This window comes from Hoplias malabaricus, chromosome 18, assembly GCF_029633855.1.
Source record: "Hoplias malabaricus isolate fHopMal1 chromosome 18, fHopMal1.hap1, whole genome shotgun sequence".
NCBI classification, from domain to species: domain Eukaryota; kingdom Metazoa; phylum Chordata; class Actinopteri; order Characiformes; family Erythrinidae; genus Hoplias; species Hoplias malabaricus.
Genome location: NC_089817.1, coordinates 28,661,324 through 28,677,143, shown reverse-complemented (window position 1 = coordinate 28,677,143; position 15,820 = coordinate 28,661,324). Strand labels below are relative to the sequence as shown.

Below are 15,820 nucleotides of genomic sequence, written 5' to 3'. Positions count from 1 at the left end.
GCTTAATCACACAGATCACACACTCTACCCCCATCGCATTGCAGACGAACCCTGTCCTTTACACCCCTCTTGCAGACACTTGGCATTGATCGTCTCATGTAGCTGCCCAGGTGTGCCCCATTATTAATTTACAAGCTGTGTTCGTGTGTGCGATTGAACACATTGTGTCCACAGTGGGAGCATAGCTGACTTCACTAATGATGTTTATTGCCTACAGACCTGAGGTACACGGTGTGTCAGATATTAATGCAGCACAATTCATATTTCCAACGCCTGCTGTGTGGGATTGGTCTCACCTACACTGTTCCTGTGAGTCAGTATTTACTCTCGAGATCTAGCTCCCACTCTGTCCTTTGCACCGCAAATTGGCTGAAATGTAAAAGGCATAAATATTTAATTGACCCCTACTCAGTCTTGCCGTGTGTTGCGATCGACTGGACTTCACTCTCCAGACTGGCTCCTCGAGCCTTTGCTCTGAGACTTGTTTCAGGGAAAATTAGAACCTCAAATACAGACTCATGATCTCAGAGGAGCTGTGGAGGGGAGCTGAGGAGTGAATAATGAATAAGACCCTTATGTAACACTCGTGAACATCAATATTTAATGCACTTTTCATTGGGAACTTTAAGGTCAAATCCTGACATGGAAACAATCCTGTTGATTCTTTAACTAGTTCTTTGGATGTGGTTTTAATGCAGGTTTGGTGGAGGACAATAGTGTGTCACTCTCTTATTATGAATCAGCTGAGCTACACAACGTGACCAGATGTTGGACATCCCCCAAACTTGTTGGAACGTTGTTAGCAGCCATAAGAGCATTGGTAAGTTATTGGAAGGAGCTCCATCGCTCCGGACACGGCAGGTTCCACATTTGGCTGAACATACAGCGTATTAAATGACCAAGAAGAAGCCCAAATGTTCATAAGCTGCTTTATTTTGCACAGCTGCAGTGTGTAATGGTTGCTGCCCTCTTGAGGCTGAGTCTGATATCACATTACAGTGCAGAGAAAAACGCTAAGCGTTAGCATGTCAACAACACTGAAACATCCTTACAGTGCTTCTAGCGTCACAGGTCATGTGCAAAGCCACAAACCTCAATTAAAGCACATTAAAAACATTAATGTCTAAGCATGGGTTGCAAAAAAAAGCACTACGATGTATTTTATGTATTGACATAAACATAGAAGTCATCTACAGGGTTGTTTTGGTGGTCATTTATATTTCATTCAGGTCAGTGTGAGTGCCCAATGAGCTCCAGAGTCCTGGGGTGTTGTTTTTAATCATTGTCAAGCGTCACTGTTTTTGTGAGGAACTTGCAGTGTTCTCCCTGTGTCTGCATGGGTTTCCTCACACACTCCAACGACATAAGCGCAATGGCTGTATGAAATAGTCCACAGGTGTGAGGTGTTATATTTAAATACACATTATAGATAAATGCTTTGGTTTGCCAGGTCATCCTTGAGTTCATAAATGCAGACCTAAGGTGTATATATATTTTTTATTATATCACACAGTCAATAAAATATGATACAAGTAACGCACAGTAATTCAGTTATGGGATGACCGAGGCCTACAGAAGCAGTTTAGAAGAGCTGAGGTTTTCTCTAGCGCAGCCAGAGAAAGGGTTCAGTGGTCATCTCGATGCCCTTGGTTTATCAGCAGAACCAGAAAGGCATCCACAAGAAAGAACGAAGTGCAGCTCCAGCGGCCATCCCGGCCAACAGCCCCAGAGCTATCTGCTCTCCGATGCCATCGTTATAACGCTCCCTGTGCACCCAGACATGGTGAGTACCTGAGAGAGTAAACAAGGCCATAACGGCACTAAGTGAATAATAGGCAAAGGAATTGTTTGGCCAACAAATCTAGTTTACACTTTCAAATTTCCTTTTCGACCAATAAGAAAGAAGTTGCAGCTTCTCACATTCCTCTCGGACATGCATATCACTTACTCATTCACTCACATACATACTCACTCATGGTTAGGGATTGCACCACAAGGGGCACTGTTTCTTAAATATGTATTCATGTATTGGGACTGCTCCACAAGGGGGTGCTACTGCTTCCTTGTATGTTTTCTTTTTGTGTCTTGACTGTGTTTGGAATAATACACTGCATTTTAGGGAGAAATAGATATTTAAAAAGTTATGCAGGCCCTGTAGGTGAAGCCCTGCAGAAAATATTAAATATACATCTGACCATTGGCTTAAATCTTTACCTCCGCTGCCGCTCTCTGGTGTAATGTACACTGCATTGTGGCTGTTGACAGGAACTGACTGGTAGCTGTCATTGTATGGATCATACATATAGACCTGGTGGAAAAAAGGATAGAGTGTGAAGGGTTAAGAATGGCTTAATCAATAACAAAAAGCACTGTCACTGAGTTGTATTCTGTGATCCGACCATCAAAATGTTCTGCTATTATTTGAACATGCCAGCGCTCAAGGCTCAAGAATAATAACGGTTTTAGCCGTTAGTTAGGGTCATATTAGGTTTAGGAACATGGGCTAACAATTGGATGCATTAGCACAAGCTAGCCTAATGGTTTCTTGAATAGGATTTTGCCAGTGTTAAATGGTAAAAACAAATTCTGTGTATTGGTCGCTCTCGGCCCGTAGGCCTGAAACTTACAGGGTTCCGTCGAGCTTCCAGGATAGTGAGCTTCCAAGCTCTGCGAGGAAAAACAAGTCAGAGTGAGAAGGAGTGCTAACAGGAAAGTGAGAGAACGTGGAAATGTGGAGGTGTTGAGTGAAGAGCTGGACTTACAGAGCCTCGTCCTCACTGTTGGCACAGAGCAGCACCGTAGAGCCGTCCTTCAGATGAACGACCAGCAGATTCTCCTGGGGGTGACTCTCTGGAGGAGACACACCTGCATAAAGAGTACACAATATGCTCAGTTTTCGTTAGCTTATGTTAAAAGCGGAGAACAACCAAAATATCAGTCAGGTCCTAGGTACCAATTGTGAGCCAGTATCAACAACCAACCAGAAAGGCCAGAACTAATTGCCAGTGAAAAAAACACAGGAAAAGTTGTCTAAAACTTGTTAGCTAATTAGCTATGAGGCTAAATTTCAGGACAAAACATGGCTGTCAGTTATAAGTGAGCAAAAGGTCACTAGCTGAAAGCTAAAGGCGGCAGGTGAATTTCAACTCACTGAATCTTTTGCATTATTTCTATCTACGTTTATTGCATTTATTGTTTCTACTTATAATCAGTACTATACGCATAATAAAAATGTATCCTAAGTAATATTTGGGGCCTTTTAAACAAGAAATATTTAAATAAAACTTATTGAACTTTGTTCTTGTGATATATTCAATGTTTATTTCAAGTATAAGCTATTTTATTTTTTATAGAAATGTGAGTAATTACTAACCTGCACACTCCAGGCCACACTTAACATCCACACATGTGTTCTTCAGACTCACTCTGGTCTCGTAGTCTCGCCTGGAGTCTGTTTTATAGAACACTAGACTTCCATCTATCCATAGATCACACCAGTTCAGCTTCCAGCGCTTCAGAACAGAGGCTAACCAAGAAAGACATTGATTTACTAATGCAATAATAATACACTGTAAAAAAATTTCTTGTAAATTTTACAGTAAAATACTGGCAGCAGAGTTCCCAGGCATTTACCGTATTTTTACAGGAACACTACTGTATTTCAAATTTACAGCATATTACTGTAATTGAATAATACAATAATTTACTGTAAATACTGAGATTTACAGTAAAATACTGGCAGCAGAGTTCCCAGCCATTTACTGTATTTTTACAGGAACACTACTGTATTTCAAATTTACAGCATATTACTGTAATTGAATAATACAATAATTTACTGTAAATACTGTGATTTACAATAAAATACTGTAGCAGACTTGCTGTAAATTTACAGCATATTACTGTAATTGAATAATACAATAATTTACTGTAAATACTGTGATTTACAGTAAAATACTGGCAGCAGAGTTCCCAGGCATTTACCGTATTTTTACAGGAACACTACTGTATTTTAAATTTACAGCATATTACTGTAATTGAATAATACAATGATGTACTGTAAATACTGCAATTTACAATAAAATACTGTAGCAGACTCGCTGTAAATTTACAGCAATTTTTTACAGTGTACCATTTAATTCTAATTACCTAATTCAAAAATCAAATTAAAGGTATGCAATTTTTGCTCCTATGCTAATGTATTTAGCCATGCTTGGTGTTAAAAATATTTTTCTTCTTCAAATTTTCTTGTCTTTTTATAAACTTTTAACCATAGCAGAGTGATAGAATATCTTAGATTGCATAAGTAATTTTATCTGAGGACTTATCATATTTGATTGGGATTATTTACACATGGAGTTTGTTTGCAATTTTTACAGCTTCCACTTACTTATTAGCTGCATTAGCCTACATTAGCTTTGATAAGTGGAAAATGTACTCATTTGATTTTGCACAACTTTTCCTTTATCACAGACACCAGGCTGTAGATTCTGTGAAATAAAAGGTTTCAGATGTGAAAGAATTATAAAACCCCAGGATGGCCAATTTTCAAATACCTCTGCATTATTAACTCAGTATAAATATTTCATGTCTGAAGCTGCATTCTAAAAGATGTTGGCTGGAGCTGAAACCCGTTTGCAGTATGTTAGCAAACTGCTTCATTGTGTAATGAGGATAAAGTACAATGTACGTACACAAGCCTAAGCCAATAAATTTGCGATCAACAGAGGGCCGTAATGTTGGAACATTGCTGTTAAAGTTGTTTATTGCGATTTGGACGATTAGTCTTGGAGGACAGACCACTCCAACACTCTGGAGTTAACTCTAGCCCATATTCGACATTGGTGATTGTGAACTTAGGCTGATGTGTGACTGCTGTAATATCCCATTTCCAGCAGCATGTATGGGTTAGCGGTTAGCTTTACCATTAACAGCCGCAGATGATAAGACACGTTGTAGGCTAAGGGGATTATTTTGAAGTTTCATAACACAAATGTTAGGCCATTCTGAGACTTCTCTCGCTCTTTGTATCAAACACATTCACATGTTTTTATCAGCATTACACTGGGGGTGTGTTTATATGGTACTTTTGATTGAGCACTAGAAATGTGGCGTACAGCTGTGGATTCATGATGTGAGAGTTTATCATCTGAAATAACATCATTTTAAAAGTTTTAACTCTTTGAGCTACTAACAACAGTACAGTCATTCCTCATTAATGGTTTATCCATTGGCTCAATGTCTCCCTGCTGGAACATCTACAGTAAGGCAGCCCAATATGTACAACTTGCTACCAACAAATTATATGGTTCTAATTATAGTTCATTTCAACCTACAATTTTCATAATAACAAATAATAATCTTCATTTTCTTTAAAGTCATTATGACACTCCAAAGTGCCTTGTCTGACTAATTAGCAATCTTGCTAACTGGATTCTTAGCCAAGTCTTGCTAATAAAAAACATTAGCATACAGTGTTTTACCTTGTTGTAGCTTCATAAACTCTTGTTTTATAAAATAGAGATGTACTTTGGAACAAATATAGCAGATTACAGTATGTACAGTATGTATAGCAGTGAGTTACTTACACTGCCGCCACAGCCAGCCGGATTTCAGCAGAGCCATGAGTCCAGGCCTTGTATATCCAGCTAATCCCAGATATTCCAAGATATTCCCAAACAATCCAAGGTGCAAAGTGATATTCAGTCTTTTTGGATTATCAGGAAGAGAGCACTTATTAAATACAATCAAGTCCAGTAGGTAAGGACTTCACTGTTCATGTGTTTATATTCTCTCTGATGCTTTGTGCTAATCCCCAGAACAGGGAGGAGGTGAACCCGACAGTAATCTGGGATTATGCCTCATTCTCTGCCCTGTCCCTCGTTACCAAATCGCTGGAATATTCCACCGTGCTTTCTTTTCATGGTGTATTTAGGGTCAGTAGTAAACAGAGGTCATAGTTGAGATGCTAATTAACAAAAACCATGAGACATATGTGGTAAAGAAGGGTGTTATGGCGACAGATATAATATCATAATATTTCCATATATATCTTGTGATATTTTGCCTAGTTCTTAGATCATCCACTCACGGTTTATCCAGGCAACTGACCTATAACTGGCTACAAAGGCCACTGACCCTCAGTAATTGGTATCACATGAGCAGATTACACATCATAGTGCACTGAGCTTATTTCTAAATCTCTAGCACTTTCTCCAGCATTCAGATACAGTATGTGTCTAAAAGTTAATAAGGAATCAGACATTCAGTTTCCACACACTGCTTGTAAAATCTCCACAGAAAAGCAGGAAGCCAAATTAGATTATCATTAAGGTCATTATGCACAATTTCCATAAATCGAAGGGTATAAAGCCCCCAGGAGTGGGCTGTGAAGCAGTGGCTCTGAGTGGTTCTACAGAGTGATGAAGCATCAGTACCTGCCCTTTTTCTGTTGTTGCTGTCATCAGATTCTCACAGCATTGCTCCATCATCTAAAGCTTTTCCAGATGACCAGGAGCTGTCACCGCCTCAAAGACGGACAAATACCCAAATATTTGGGCTCTTTTTAGCCACTGCTGTGTGTAAACAAGTGGCAGTGACTTACACATCAGCACTGTGTGTGAAGGGATGACAATGAGGAAAATTCAAGAAAGCCCTACACCTCACAGTTCTCTTTATAGATGTGTGATTTTACAAGGAAATCCCTCAAAGCTATTGGTCACTTATACAAAACTCATTAATAATAATTCATTCATTATCTGTAACCCTTATCCAGTTCAGGGTCGCGGTGGGTCCAGAGCCTACCTGGAATCATTGGGCGCAAGGTGGGAATAGACCCTGGAGGGGGCGCCAGTCCTTCACAGGGCAACACAGACACACACACACATTCACTCACACACTCACACCTACGGACACTTTTGAGTCGCCAATCCACGTACCAACGTGTGTTTTTGGACTGTGGGAGGCACACGGAGGAAACCCACGCAGACACAGGGAGAACACACCACACTCCTCACAGACAGTCACCTGGAGGAAACCCACACAGACACAGGGAGAACACACCACACTCCTCACAGACAATCACCCGGAGCGGGAATTGAACCCACAACCTCCAGGCCCTAGAGCTGTGTGACTGTGACACTACCTGCTGCGCCACCGTGCCGCCCTCATTAATATTACATTTTTAAAAATGAGAAAGAATGAAAATAAAATGAAATACACTGCAGAAAAACCTTATGTTGTTTTGTAGAATGCTGATCCTCTTTAAAATGCAGTATTCAAAAAGTCTCAAACTCACAGATTCAGGTTTCTGATGTCACAAACCTAAGGAACCAATACATGTATTGTCTTGCAAGGTGGGGCTTTCGAGATGCAGGCAAGCAGTTGAAGAGTACATGTAGATAAAGGCTAAGACTAATTGCATATTCATAGATCCATGTTACCAGAATGAAGTCAAAGGTGTAGAGGCTAGGGATCACTTTCTTATAAGTACCTTTAAAATATATCATTCTGATGAGCAGAGAATAAATGTAGGACAGAGACATAGTTTACATAAATCTATATTAGTAAAGGGAAATGGGAACATTAGAAATTAACATTTTAAAACATTCTGTGTCTTCACTTTTGCCTTGTTGTTTTTGTGTACTAGCATTAGCATTAGCATAAGGGTATAATAATGAGGTCAACCTCAACTGTGAGAAAAACCGAGAGCTACAATATGTCTCTTTAATGCAAGGCTCTTTTGCACTTGACCTTCAGTTTGAGGACTCTATTGTTTCCTTTTAAGCGCATTTCTACCACTAGAGGGATCTACTTCTATTAGGCTCCAGTTCAATAGAGGGGAACGCCTTCACTTCAGCCCCACAGACTTTACTTTTGAGGCACAGTCTCATCTTAAAGTGGCATTAACTTAAGTGAAGATCAGTCTGCCCTTCTAGAATTCATGAGCATGCCTGCTGCACGCTAAAGACATCCCAGTCAGTGGCAGAAAAAAATGAAACACAGCTAAAGACATCACAGTCCATGGGATAAAAAAAATAAAACATTAAACATTGCACCATAGAAAACATGAAAAAGGTAGTGCAAATTAAGTTGTGCTTTTCAGTTTAATTCAGTATCATCCACCATTTGGTTCTGACTGAGCACTTATAAAGCAAGGCCTGTAGAGTATAGTTTCTATAACCCTTTCTGGGCTTTTTTACTTTCTACAAAATCTCTTTTTCTTAGTTCAACTGGTGTTGGAATCCCGGCAATAATAATTTTCGCAGTGGGTTTAAATAGAAATCTGCAGATTAAATAAAGCCTGAAATTGTAGAAGGAAAAATAAACGCAAGTGATAAAAAATTAAAGGGGAAAAAAAACTCTAAATAACGGCGGGAATCAAATTTAAATTCGGTTCAGACTCATGAGTGACAGGGGTATTGAGCACAGATCAGCGTAATTACACGGTTATAACACCTCCTACAGCGTTAATAATCAGCAATTAACAAAGAAGTACAAAAAGCAAGGACAGGCTCGGAAAAAGTGACTTTAAAAACGCGAATAAATCAACATTTGGACATTGCCTTTCAAAACACAAAATATGAGTATTATTTTTTTAATAAAAGTGAGTCAATACATGGAGACCATTATAAATAGATTCTCATTATTTAGAGTTTTACTGATTTCATTAATGTCTTAATTTCGAGAAAAAAAATACCGTTTTGATTAAGCAAATCACAATTTTATGTAAATAATTTGATTTGACATAGTAAGTAAATATTTCGGGGAAATAGGCCATATTTAAATAATGTTGCGAAATCTAGTAACGAACAGAGCAGAAAATGGCACGTCTCTAACCGTTTTTCTCATGGAAGTAACGCTAGGTCCTCCTTTTCCCCTTTCTTTCCTCCCTCTCCCTCTCCCTTTCTTTCTCTCCTCCCATCCCCCACTCTCTCTCTCTCTCTCTCTCTCTCTCTCTCACCAGCGGCTCTCCTTACAAACCCAAACCCGAAAAAGTGCAAAGGGAGGCGGGGAGAAAAACATAATAATCACGGCACTCCGAAGCGAACTCCAGACTCCATAAGGAACGGTCCCGGATTCGAGCAGAAAAAAAACAGCACTGAAAAAAAACCGTTAAAATATTTTGAGGGTAAGTGCGGTGTTTTCTCCTGACGTTTTTTTTACGTTAAACCGTGAATTATCATAATGGCTTAAACTTTAAAAATAGAAAGCCTAATACATTTTTTTTCGGAGAAAATGGAAGAATTCATTTATCTCGACGCAAAGCTAGGAAATCCGCCAGCTTCTTGTTCGAATTTTCCATTCCACCTTAAATGGTGAGGCGCCAGAATGGAACTGCTGCAGCGTTTAAGGTGGAATCGAAAATTCGAACAAGGAGCCAAATTCATTTTTATTTGTTTAGAGGCGTAAATATGTTTCAGAAGTGAGATAAAATAGAAAGATTGTATGTACAGTGTCTGAAATAAGGTAAAAACACTGAGAATGACATGGAGACCTGCACTGCGAAATGGTGTCGTGTTTACAGTTCATCGTTACAAAACCGAATAGGTCGAAAATTCGTTACACATTCAAACGAAAAAGGATCGTAGACGTCCATAAAACAATAAAATGGGTAATTCTTTATTTGGCATCCTTTTTGAACCGCCTTTTCTGCAATTTAAACGAGCTTCACTAATGTTTGGCCGTACACAAGGCCTGAGGATGGTTCAGATGCTGGTCCTAAAGCAGATAGCTGCCGTTTTCTTCGGTGCCTCTTTAAAGGGCACATTTAACAGAAAACTGCTTTTCTCGCATGTTTTTAATAAAACACTCATATTTTGTGCGATATTAAAGTTTCAGAAATTCCTGCACTATCCCCAGCCTCTTCAAACTGCCTTATTTTAAATCAACTGATTTTAATACATATTAAAACTGTTACATCTGTTTAGCTGAAGTTATGAGTGTTTTAGGATCAGCCTGATTTTTTTTAAACGAGGGACAGCCAATCAGAATTGTGTTTATTTGCATAGATCACAAGGCCGGGTAACAAAGAACACGCATGTTCAGTTTGAAGCCCTGCTGGTGACATCACTTAATATTAAAATTAAGATAGATACGGTTATTGCTCGTGAAGCAGATATTTAATGTGTTGGAACGAGTTAAGTAGTTACCTGCCTTATTAAGTAGTTCTCACACATTGTTAAGTCATTCCCATGCATTAATAAGTCATTGCCTGTATTGTGTAATGAAGGGGTATCAAGGGCAGGTTTTATTTTAAATGATAACGAGTGAGTGAAATGGATTATGGCTGTTTGTGATACATAAAACCAAGCAGATTTCACACAGGAGTGCACCTAAGATGATATTAGAATTAAAATAATGACATGAATAATGAACCTTGTGGTTAACAATGGATCATAAGCTTCATTCCCAAAGTTGCCACTGTTAACACTTGCAGAAAGGGTCTAGTAAAGGAGTTTTTGATCAAATGGACCTGAATCAACCAATGAATATATAATAACAAAGTAAGACATGTGGGCAGAGCCTTGCGTGCCTTACAACAACATAGCTAGAAACTAGATTCTCAAAAGTTACCCCCTGCTTATCAGGGTCTAGCAAGGAGCATTTTGACTAAAATTGACCTAAATTAATGATGAAAAAAAGATCTAGACTACATCAGCCCAATAAAGAACTACATCATGGTTTCCCAAATATAGCTTGTGGCTAGACTTGGACAAAAATGTCTAGTTGAACCAAATAAAATGATTCTTTTGAGTAGTGAATCACCACTAGTTTGTAATTCAAGCTGGAGAAAGCACAGAAATGGACCAATGATAATATCAGACCTGAGTCATGCACATATCTGTGGAGGTTCACTGCCGAGGTTGATTGGCAATATATAACGTTTAAAAAAAAAAAGAAATAAAACATGGGAGTAGATATAATTTAATTAGCCTTGCGGTGAAATTTATCACTTTTTAGTGGGCTACAAATGCAGTAAAATAAATGCCAGCACACACATTTTAGCATTAAGCTGCCAAAGTAGACCGAGACCAAGTCTGTGATTGATAGAAAATAATCACCATTAATAATGTGGATAGAAATGATGTAAAAAAAACCCTTTTAATTAAAATATTTTATGTTGCCCAAATCATTCACGTTTACCATCTTGACTGCAGATCCGATCTTGTCAGATCTAGATGACTAGGTGCCATTCTAGATGACTTTAAATCTTGTTCTTAAACGATGTAGGTAAGTTTAGTCAGATATGGGAAGCAGTATCTCTACACTGTCTGTACACGAATCCTATCATAAGCCTCTCACTGTACGTGATGTGGCTATGAGCCTGCACAGACATGTCTTGTTTAGGAAAACAAAATTCTTGATTTGTTCAGGAAGTAGCCATGCACATGTCTCTGTGTGTACACAGTCCAGTGATGGAATCTGCTTAGTCTCTGGTTTGTAACACCAAGGCTGATTTTCTTTTCATGTGTCAATGTCTGAACACAAGAGATGGTTCTAATCAACAGTGACCAGCAGTTCCTCATTTTTCTGTGAAGTATGGACGCTGCTGGTGAAATGTTAGCCTTGAGCTTTTGCTGGCTGCTTCTGTCAGCACTGCCTAAGGCAATGACGGTCAGCATCGCCTTGGGCGCCTGGTCTCGTTGGAGACAGATGGCTGATTGAATCTCTGTTTGTCATGAGAGAAGATCATATATCTTATAGGGATGTAAACTACATCTGAAGCGCATCTGAAGCGATTGAACTGCATTGATTTTGGATTTTCGGAATTGATTGTTATTGATAATAATCAAAAATAATACACTTTTGCTGTTTTCAGACGTAAAAATCCCACCCCTTTGAAAAGGCTGGGATATTGCTACTGAGCAGGGAAAGTCCATATCTGAAGACATTTTACCTTAATATTTATTACACATAGAAATGGGACTTCAAGGAAATTGAAAACTGTACTGCAAATACGGGGCGGCACGGTGGCGCAGCAGGTAGTGTCGCGGTCTCACAGCTTCAGGGGCCTGGAGGTTGTGGGTTTGATTCCAACTCCGGGTGACTGTCTGTGAGGAGTGTGGTGTGTTCTCCCTGTGTCTGCGTGGGTTTCCTCCGAGTGCTCCGGTTTCCTCCCACAGTCCAAAAACACATGTTGGTAAGTGGATTGGCGACGTGAATGTGTGTGTGTTGCCCTGTGAAGGACTGGCGCCCCCTACAGGGTGTATTCCCACCTTGCGCCCAATGATTCCAGGTAGGCTCTAGACCCACCGCGTCCCTGAACTGGATAAGCGCTTACAGATAATGAATGAATGATTAAAATACTAATGTTTAGCATGAAGACGAGCGTCTCAGTTTGAAATATTATCAAATCTAGACATTTATCCAATTCAGATATGATTATAATTACGTCTGCGCCATAATGTATCGTTTGCAATAATATTGTCATCATTTTTAAAACGATTAAAAAACAATATAGTGAAAATAGTGCTTTTCTGACTTGTTTACGTAATGACATCATGCCGCTACCCATAATACGGCATACCTTCTTTACATGGGCCAATAAGGCACAGTGAAGTAAGGTGGAAAGTGGCTCAGAGATGGAGGAATTTACTCCAAAAAATGAGAGTGGTTTCAGTAGTTGGGAGGCGGTGTGGTTACAAAATATCAGATGTACAATAAACCATGGTGTTATTTTAGAAATGAAAGAAGCCGTTAATAGTATTAATATATATTAAATATATTTCATTTAGTATAATGAATATTAATATAATATTTATTTTGTTGAAATAGTTTGTTCTTGGAATGAATAAAAGTAATTTTCAGTGTTTTTTGTTGTATCGCCAAAAATATCGTTATCACCAAGATACTCTTAAATATCGTGATATTATTTTAGGGCCATATCGCCCACCCCTAATGCTGAACTTAATCCTCTTTTCAGATTTATGTTTTTGTCCAATTAAAAAAATAGACTGGAATTGTAAAAAATTGCATGAAATTATGAATAATAATAGAATTAGAGGCAGACCTATCTGCATAGACCTTGATGTATCCAAATACTCTGGTCATGCCAAACCCTCCTAAAGAGACATAAGGCTTGTTAGCCTCCCTGTAGTATAGTGACCTCCCCCTGACCTCTGTTCGTGTACCTTGTTGTACAATACCGCTGGCCATTTCTCTCAACATGGTGGACAACAGCGTTTCACTTTGTGTCTCATTCTTGGCTTGGTAGACAGTCATGACTGTAATTAACATATATTTAAAATGTTTATATTTCAGTGTTTACAATATCGCGTCTAATTATATTTTCTGCAAATATTAAAATACGACTGAAAAATCGAAGCAATTTTCCTTCATTAAAACTGGGACATATCTGAGTGGTTCACTGTCTAATCACTGTATTCTAAGGAGTGTAAAATGTAAAGATATCAATGATGACAAACAACTACAAACATGACTGTCGGAATAGTGCATAACTTAATTATCAATTTAATAATGTAAAGTATGGAGCAGGTCTGTATTCACAGCACACTCATCAGACTGCCTCATATATTCACTAATGTGTGCTGAGGTTGTGAATTGGGAGTGTGTGGGCTTCTCTGAGGGATCGCGATCTGTGGGATAGTGTAAATATGCTGCAATTAAGAGGTGAGTCAATCAAAATACAATCAGCCTCCTTTGTGTAAGTATGCATTCTGCTCAGTGTGACCCCAGAACACACCACACACTCCTGCACTCTGCTGCATACTGATGGATCATGCTGGGGATATTATTCAGAGGTGGTGTCTAACCTGAGATATTTGAAGACCAATTACCTATTATTAATTAGAAGATTATAGAACAGCAGCAGTGCTACAACCAACACAGCACATGAAATCTGTCATAACAGTACAAAACAAGAAAGGAACATGTTGATTTTTCTAATTTATACACTGTAAAAAATTGCTTGTAAATTTTACAATAAAATACTGGCAGCAGAGTTCCCAGGCATTTACCGTATTTTTACAGGAACACTACTGTATTTCACATTTACAGCATATTACTGTAATTGAGTAATACAATAATTTACTGTAAATACTGTGATTTACAATAAAATACTGTAGCAGACTTGCTGTAAATTAACAGCAATTTTTTACAGTGTATATACTGTAAATACAGTAGTGTTCCTGTAAAAATACGGTAAATAGCTGGGAACTCTGCTGCCAATATTTTACTTTAAATCACAGTATTTAGAGTAAATTATTCTCACTCAATTACAGTAATATGCTGTAAATTTGAAATACAGTAGTGTTCCTGTAAAAATACGGTAAATGCCTGGGAACTCTGCTGCCAGTATTTTACTGTAAAATTTACAAGAATTTTTTTACAGTGTACTGAGAAAATGCCATGGTCATTAAAGGGAAATTGCACCCATTTTTAAAAAATTCTGCCGTAATTTTTTTATCAAGATTGTAAAAAGTAATTCAGAATGGATTGATGTGAAATGACCCATTGTAGAGAAACTTACACACTTCTTTACTGTGATGGGGATTTGAAAAAATGTGTGGCAATGTCTACAACACAATTATAACTGTTTTATTAACTGTAGAAAGGGTAAAAAGTGTAATGTTCATGATAGAGCAATGACAAATCTGAAAAGATAACTATTCTTTCATGTGAGGAGTTAAACCCTTGTGACATCATTAGTTTTATCACTGTGAACAGTCCCTACACTTAAGTTTATTTAGAACGAATAACTTCAGAGAAAACTACTCTCAACATCTTTGTTAAAATTTAACCGTTTATTTTTCAGAATTTTTGAAACGTTGGTGGAATTTCCCTTTAACTCTCTCTCATCATTGGACCTACATATGACTTTATTTCTCATGTCCGTATCCATCTGCCTGTGACTGTGTGTGAAGCTTATTGTTGTTTTTTTCCTCAATGCTGCTTCTGCCTTTTGCTTTGCATTAGCTTTGCTATGCTTCCTTACCCACTGTGATCATGATCTGTTTTGATTTTTTCAGATTTGCACACGCTTTTCCACTCCACCTACACTAGCCCCCTCAGAAAATGGCAAGTGGGCCCCCCATTGACAAATTTGCCTATTTATACCCATCCGAAAGCTCTCAGAACCTGAAGAGGTTAGTGTGTTATTCAGTGTGTCCCCCCACATCTTCCCTCATGGTGCCTTCTCAGTGTGACTGAACTGATCGGATCTGCCCTGTTTTGAACTGTGCCCCATTAAGAGCCATTATACATACAGTAGTTTAATCACATCATGTGGCTAGTGAAATTTGAGACCTGTTATTATTTTGTATTTCTCCTTTTAAGACAGTCATCAGAAATCTTATAAAAGACTCTAAGCACTCGTCTCTAAAAGAATGGTTTGGTGAAATATCAGATTAAAGTCGTCCACTCGGGCCAGATGTAGGTGAGCAGCCAAAACGTTGGATGTTTGATGTCCCAAACTCCTCTTTATAGTTAAGCATTAGCAGCGGGATGGATTTCTTTTGATTTCTGTTTTTATTTTTAAAACGACAGCTACATTTAACAGTGTGTGAACATTTCTAGATGCCACTACGGTTACCTTGACATTACATGTAGAGCATTTAGCAGATGGTTTTATCCAAGGCGGCTTGGACTTCTAGTCATGTTACAGAGGTAGGCCACTGCGGTGTTGGGAGTCTTGCTCAAGGACTGTTATTGGTGTAGCATGGTGAACCTTAGTCTGCTGTGTGGAGGGAAGCAGTGGCATCCACTTTTATACCAATTATTAGTTTGATTTTTGGCCAAAACGTTCCTTTAAGCATCATTAGTTCTGCTGATACACAGGCCAATGTAACACCGTATGGTAAAT

The 15,820-nt window shown here is 38.5% G+C and overlaps 2 protein-coding genes across 6 annotated transcripts in view; one reads left to right on the top strand and one right to left on the bottom strand.

Annotated features, from left to right (window-relative positions):
* Positions 1 to 1,004: 1,004 nt before the first annotated feature.
* plekhb1 (pleckstrin homology domain containing B1) lies at positions 1,005 to 7,048 on the bottom strand. Of its 2 annotated transcripts, none has more exons than XM_066651590.1 (6): positions 5,586 to 7,048; positions 3,374 to 3,526; positions 2,763 to 2,865; positions 2,628 to 2,667; positions 2,215 to 2,308; positions 1,005 to 1,791 (listed from the first exon to the last, which is right to left on the bottom strand). In XM_066651590.1, exons 1-6 carry the CDS (start codon positions 5,620 to 5,622, stop codon positions 1,655 to 1,657), a joined length of 564 nt encoding a protein of 187 aa, XP_066507687.1. In that variant the 5' UTR covers positions 5,623 to 7,048; the 3' UTR covers positions 1,005 to 1,654. The 2 variants fall into 2 exon arrangements, with proteins under 2 accessions (XP_066507687.1, XP_066507688.1); XM_066651591.1 differs by lacking the exon at positions 1,005 to 1,791 and adding an exon at positions 2,031 to 2,108.
* Positions 7,049 to 8,901: 1,853 nt separating this feature from the next.
* Positions 8,902 to 15,820, top strand: part of LOC136674519 (protein FAM168A-like) — a 16,214-nt gene continuing 9,295 nt past the window's right edge. For 2 of the 4 annotated variants that reach the window (XM_066650531.1, XM_066650529.1), the window contains exons 1-2: positions 8,902 to 9,127; positions 14,988 to 15,104. In XM_066650531.1, the coding sequence (XP_066506628.1) occupies positions 15,034 to 15,104 (71 nt within the window). In that variant the 5' untranslated portion in view covers positions 8,902 to 9,127; positions 14,988 to 15,033. The other 2 variants (XM_066650530.1, XM_066650532.1) reach the window with 2 other exon arrangements.

Coding starts and splice junctions, on each gene's coding strand:
- plekhb1 (XM_066651590.1), bottom strand. CDS start 5,622: ATGGCTCTGCTGAAATCCGGCTGGCTGTGGCGGCAGT. Junction 3,527..5,585: donor CGGCTGGCTGTGGCGGCAGT/GTAAGTAACTCA, acceptor TTTCTTGGTTAG/CCTCTGTTCTGAAGCGCTGG. Junction 2,668..2,762: donor AACAGTGAGGACGAGGCTCT/GTAAGTCCAGCT, acceptor TTTTCCTCGCAG/AGCTTGGAAGCTCACTATCC.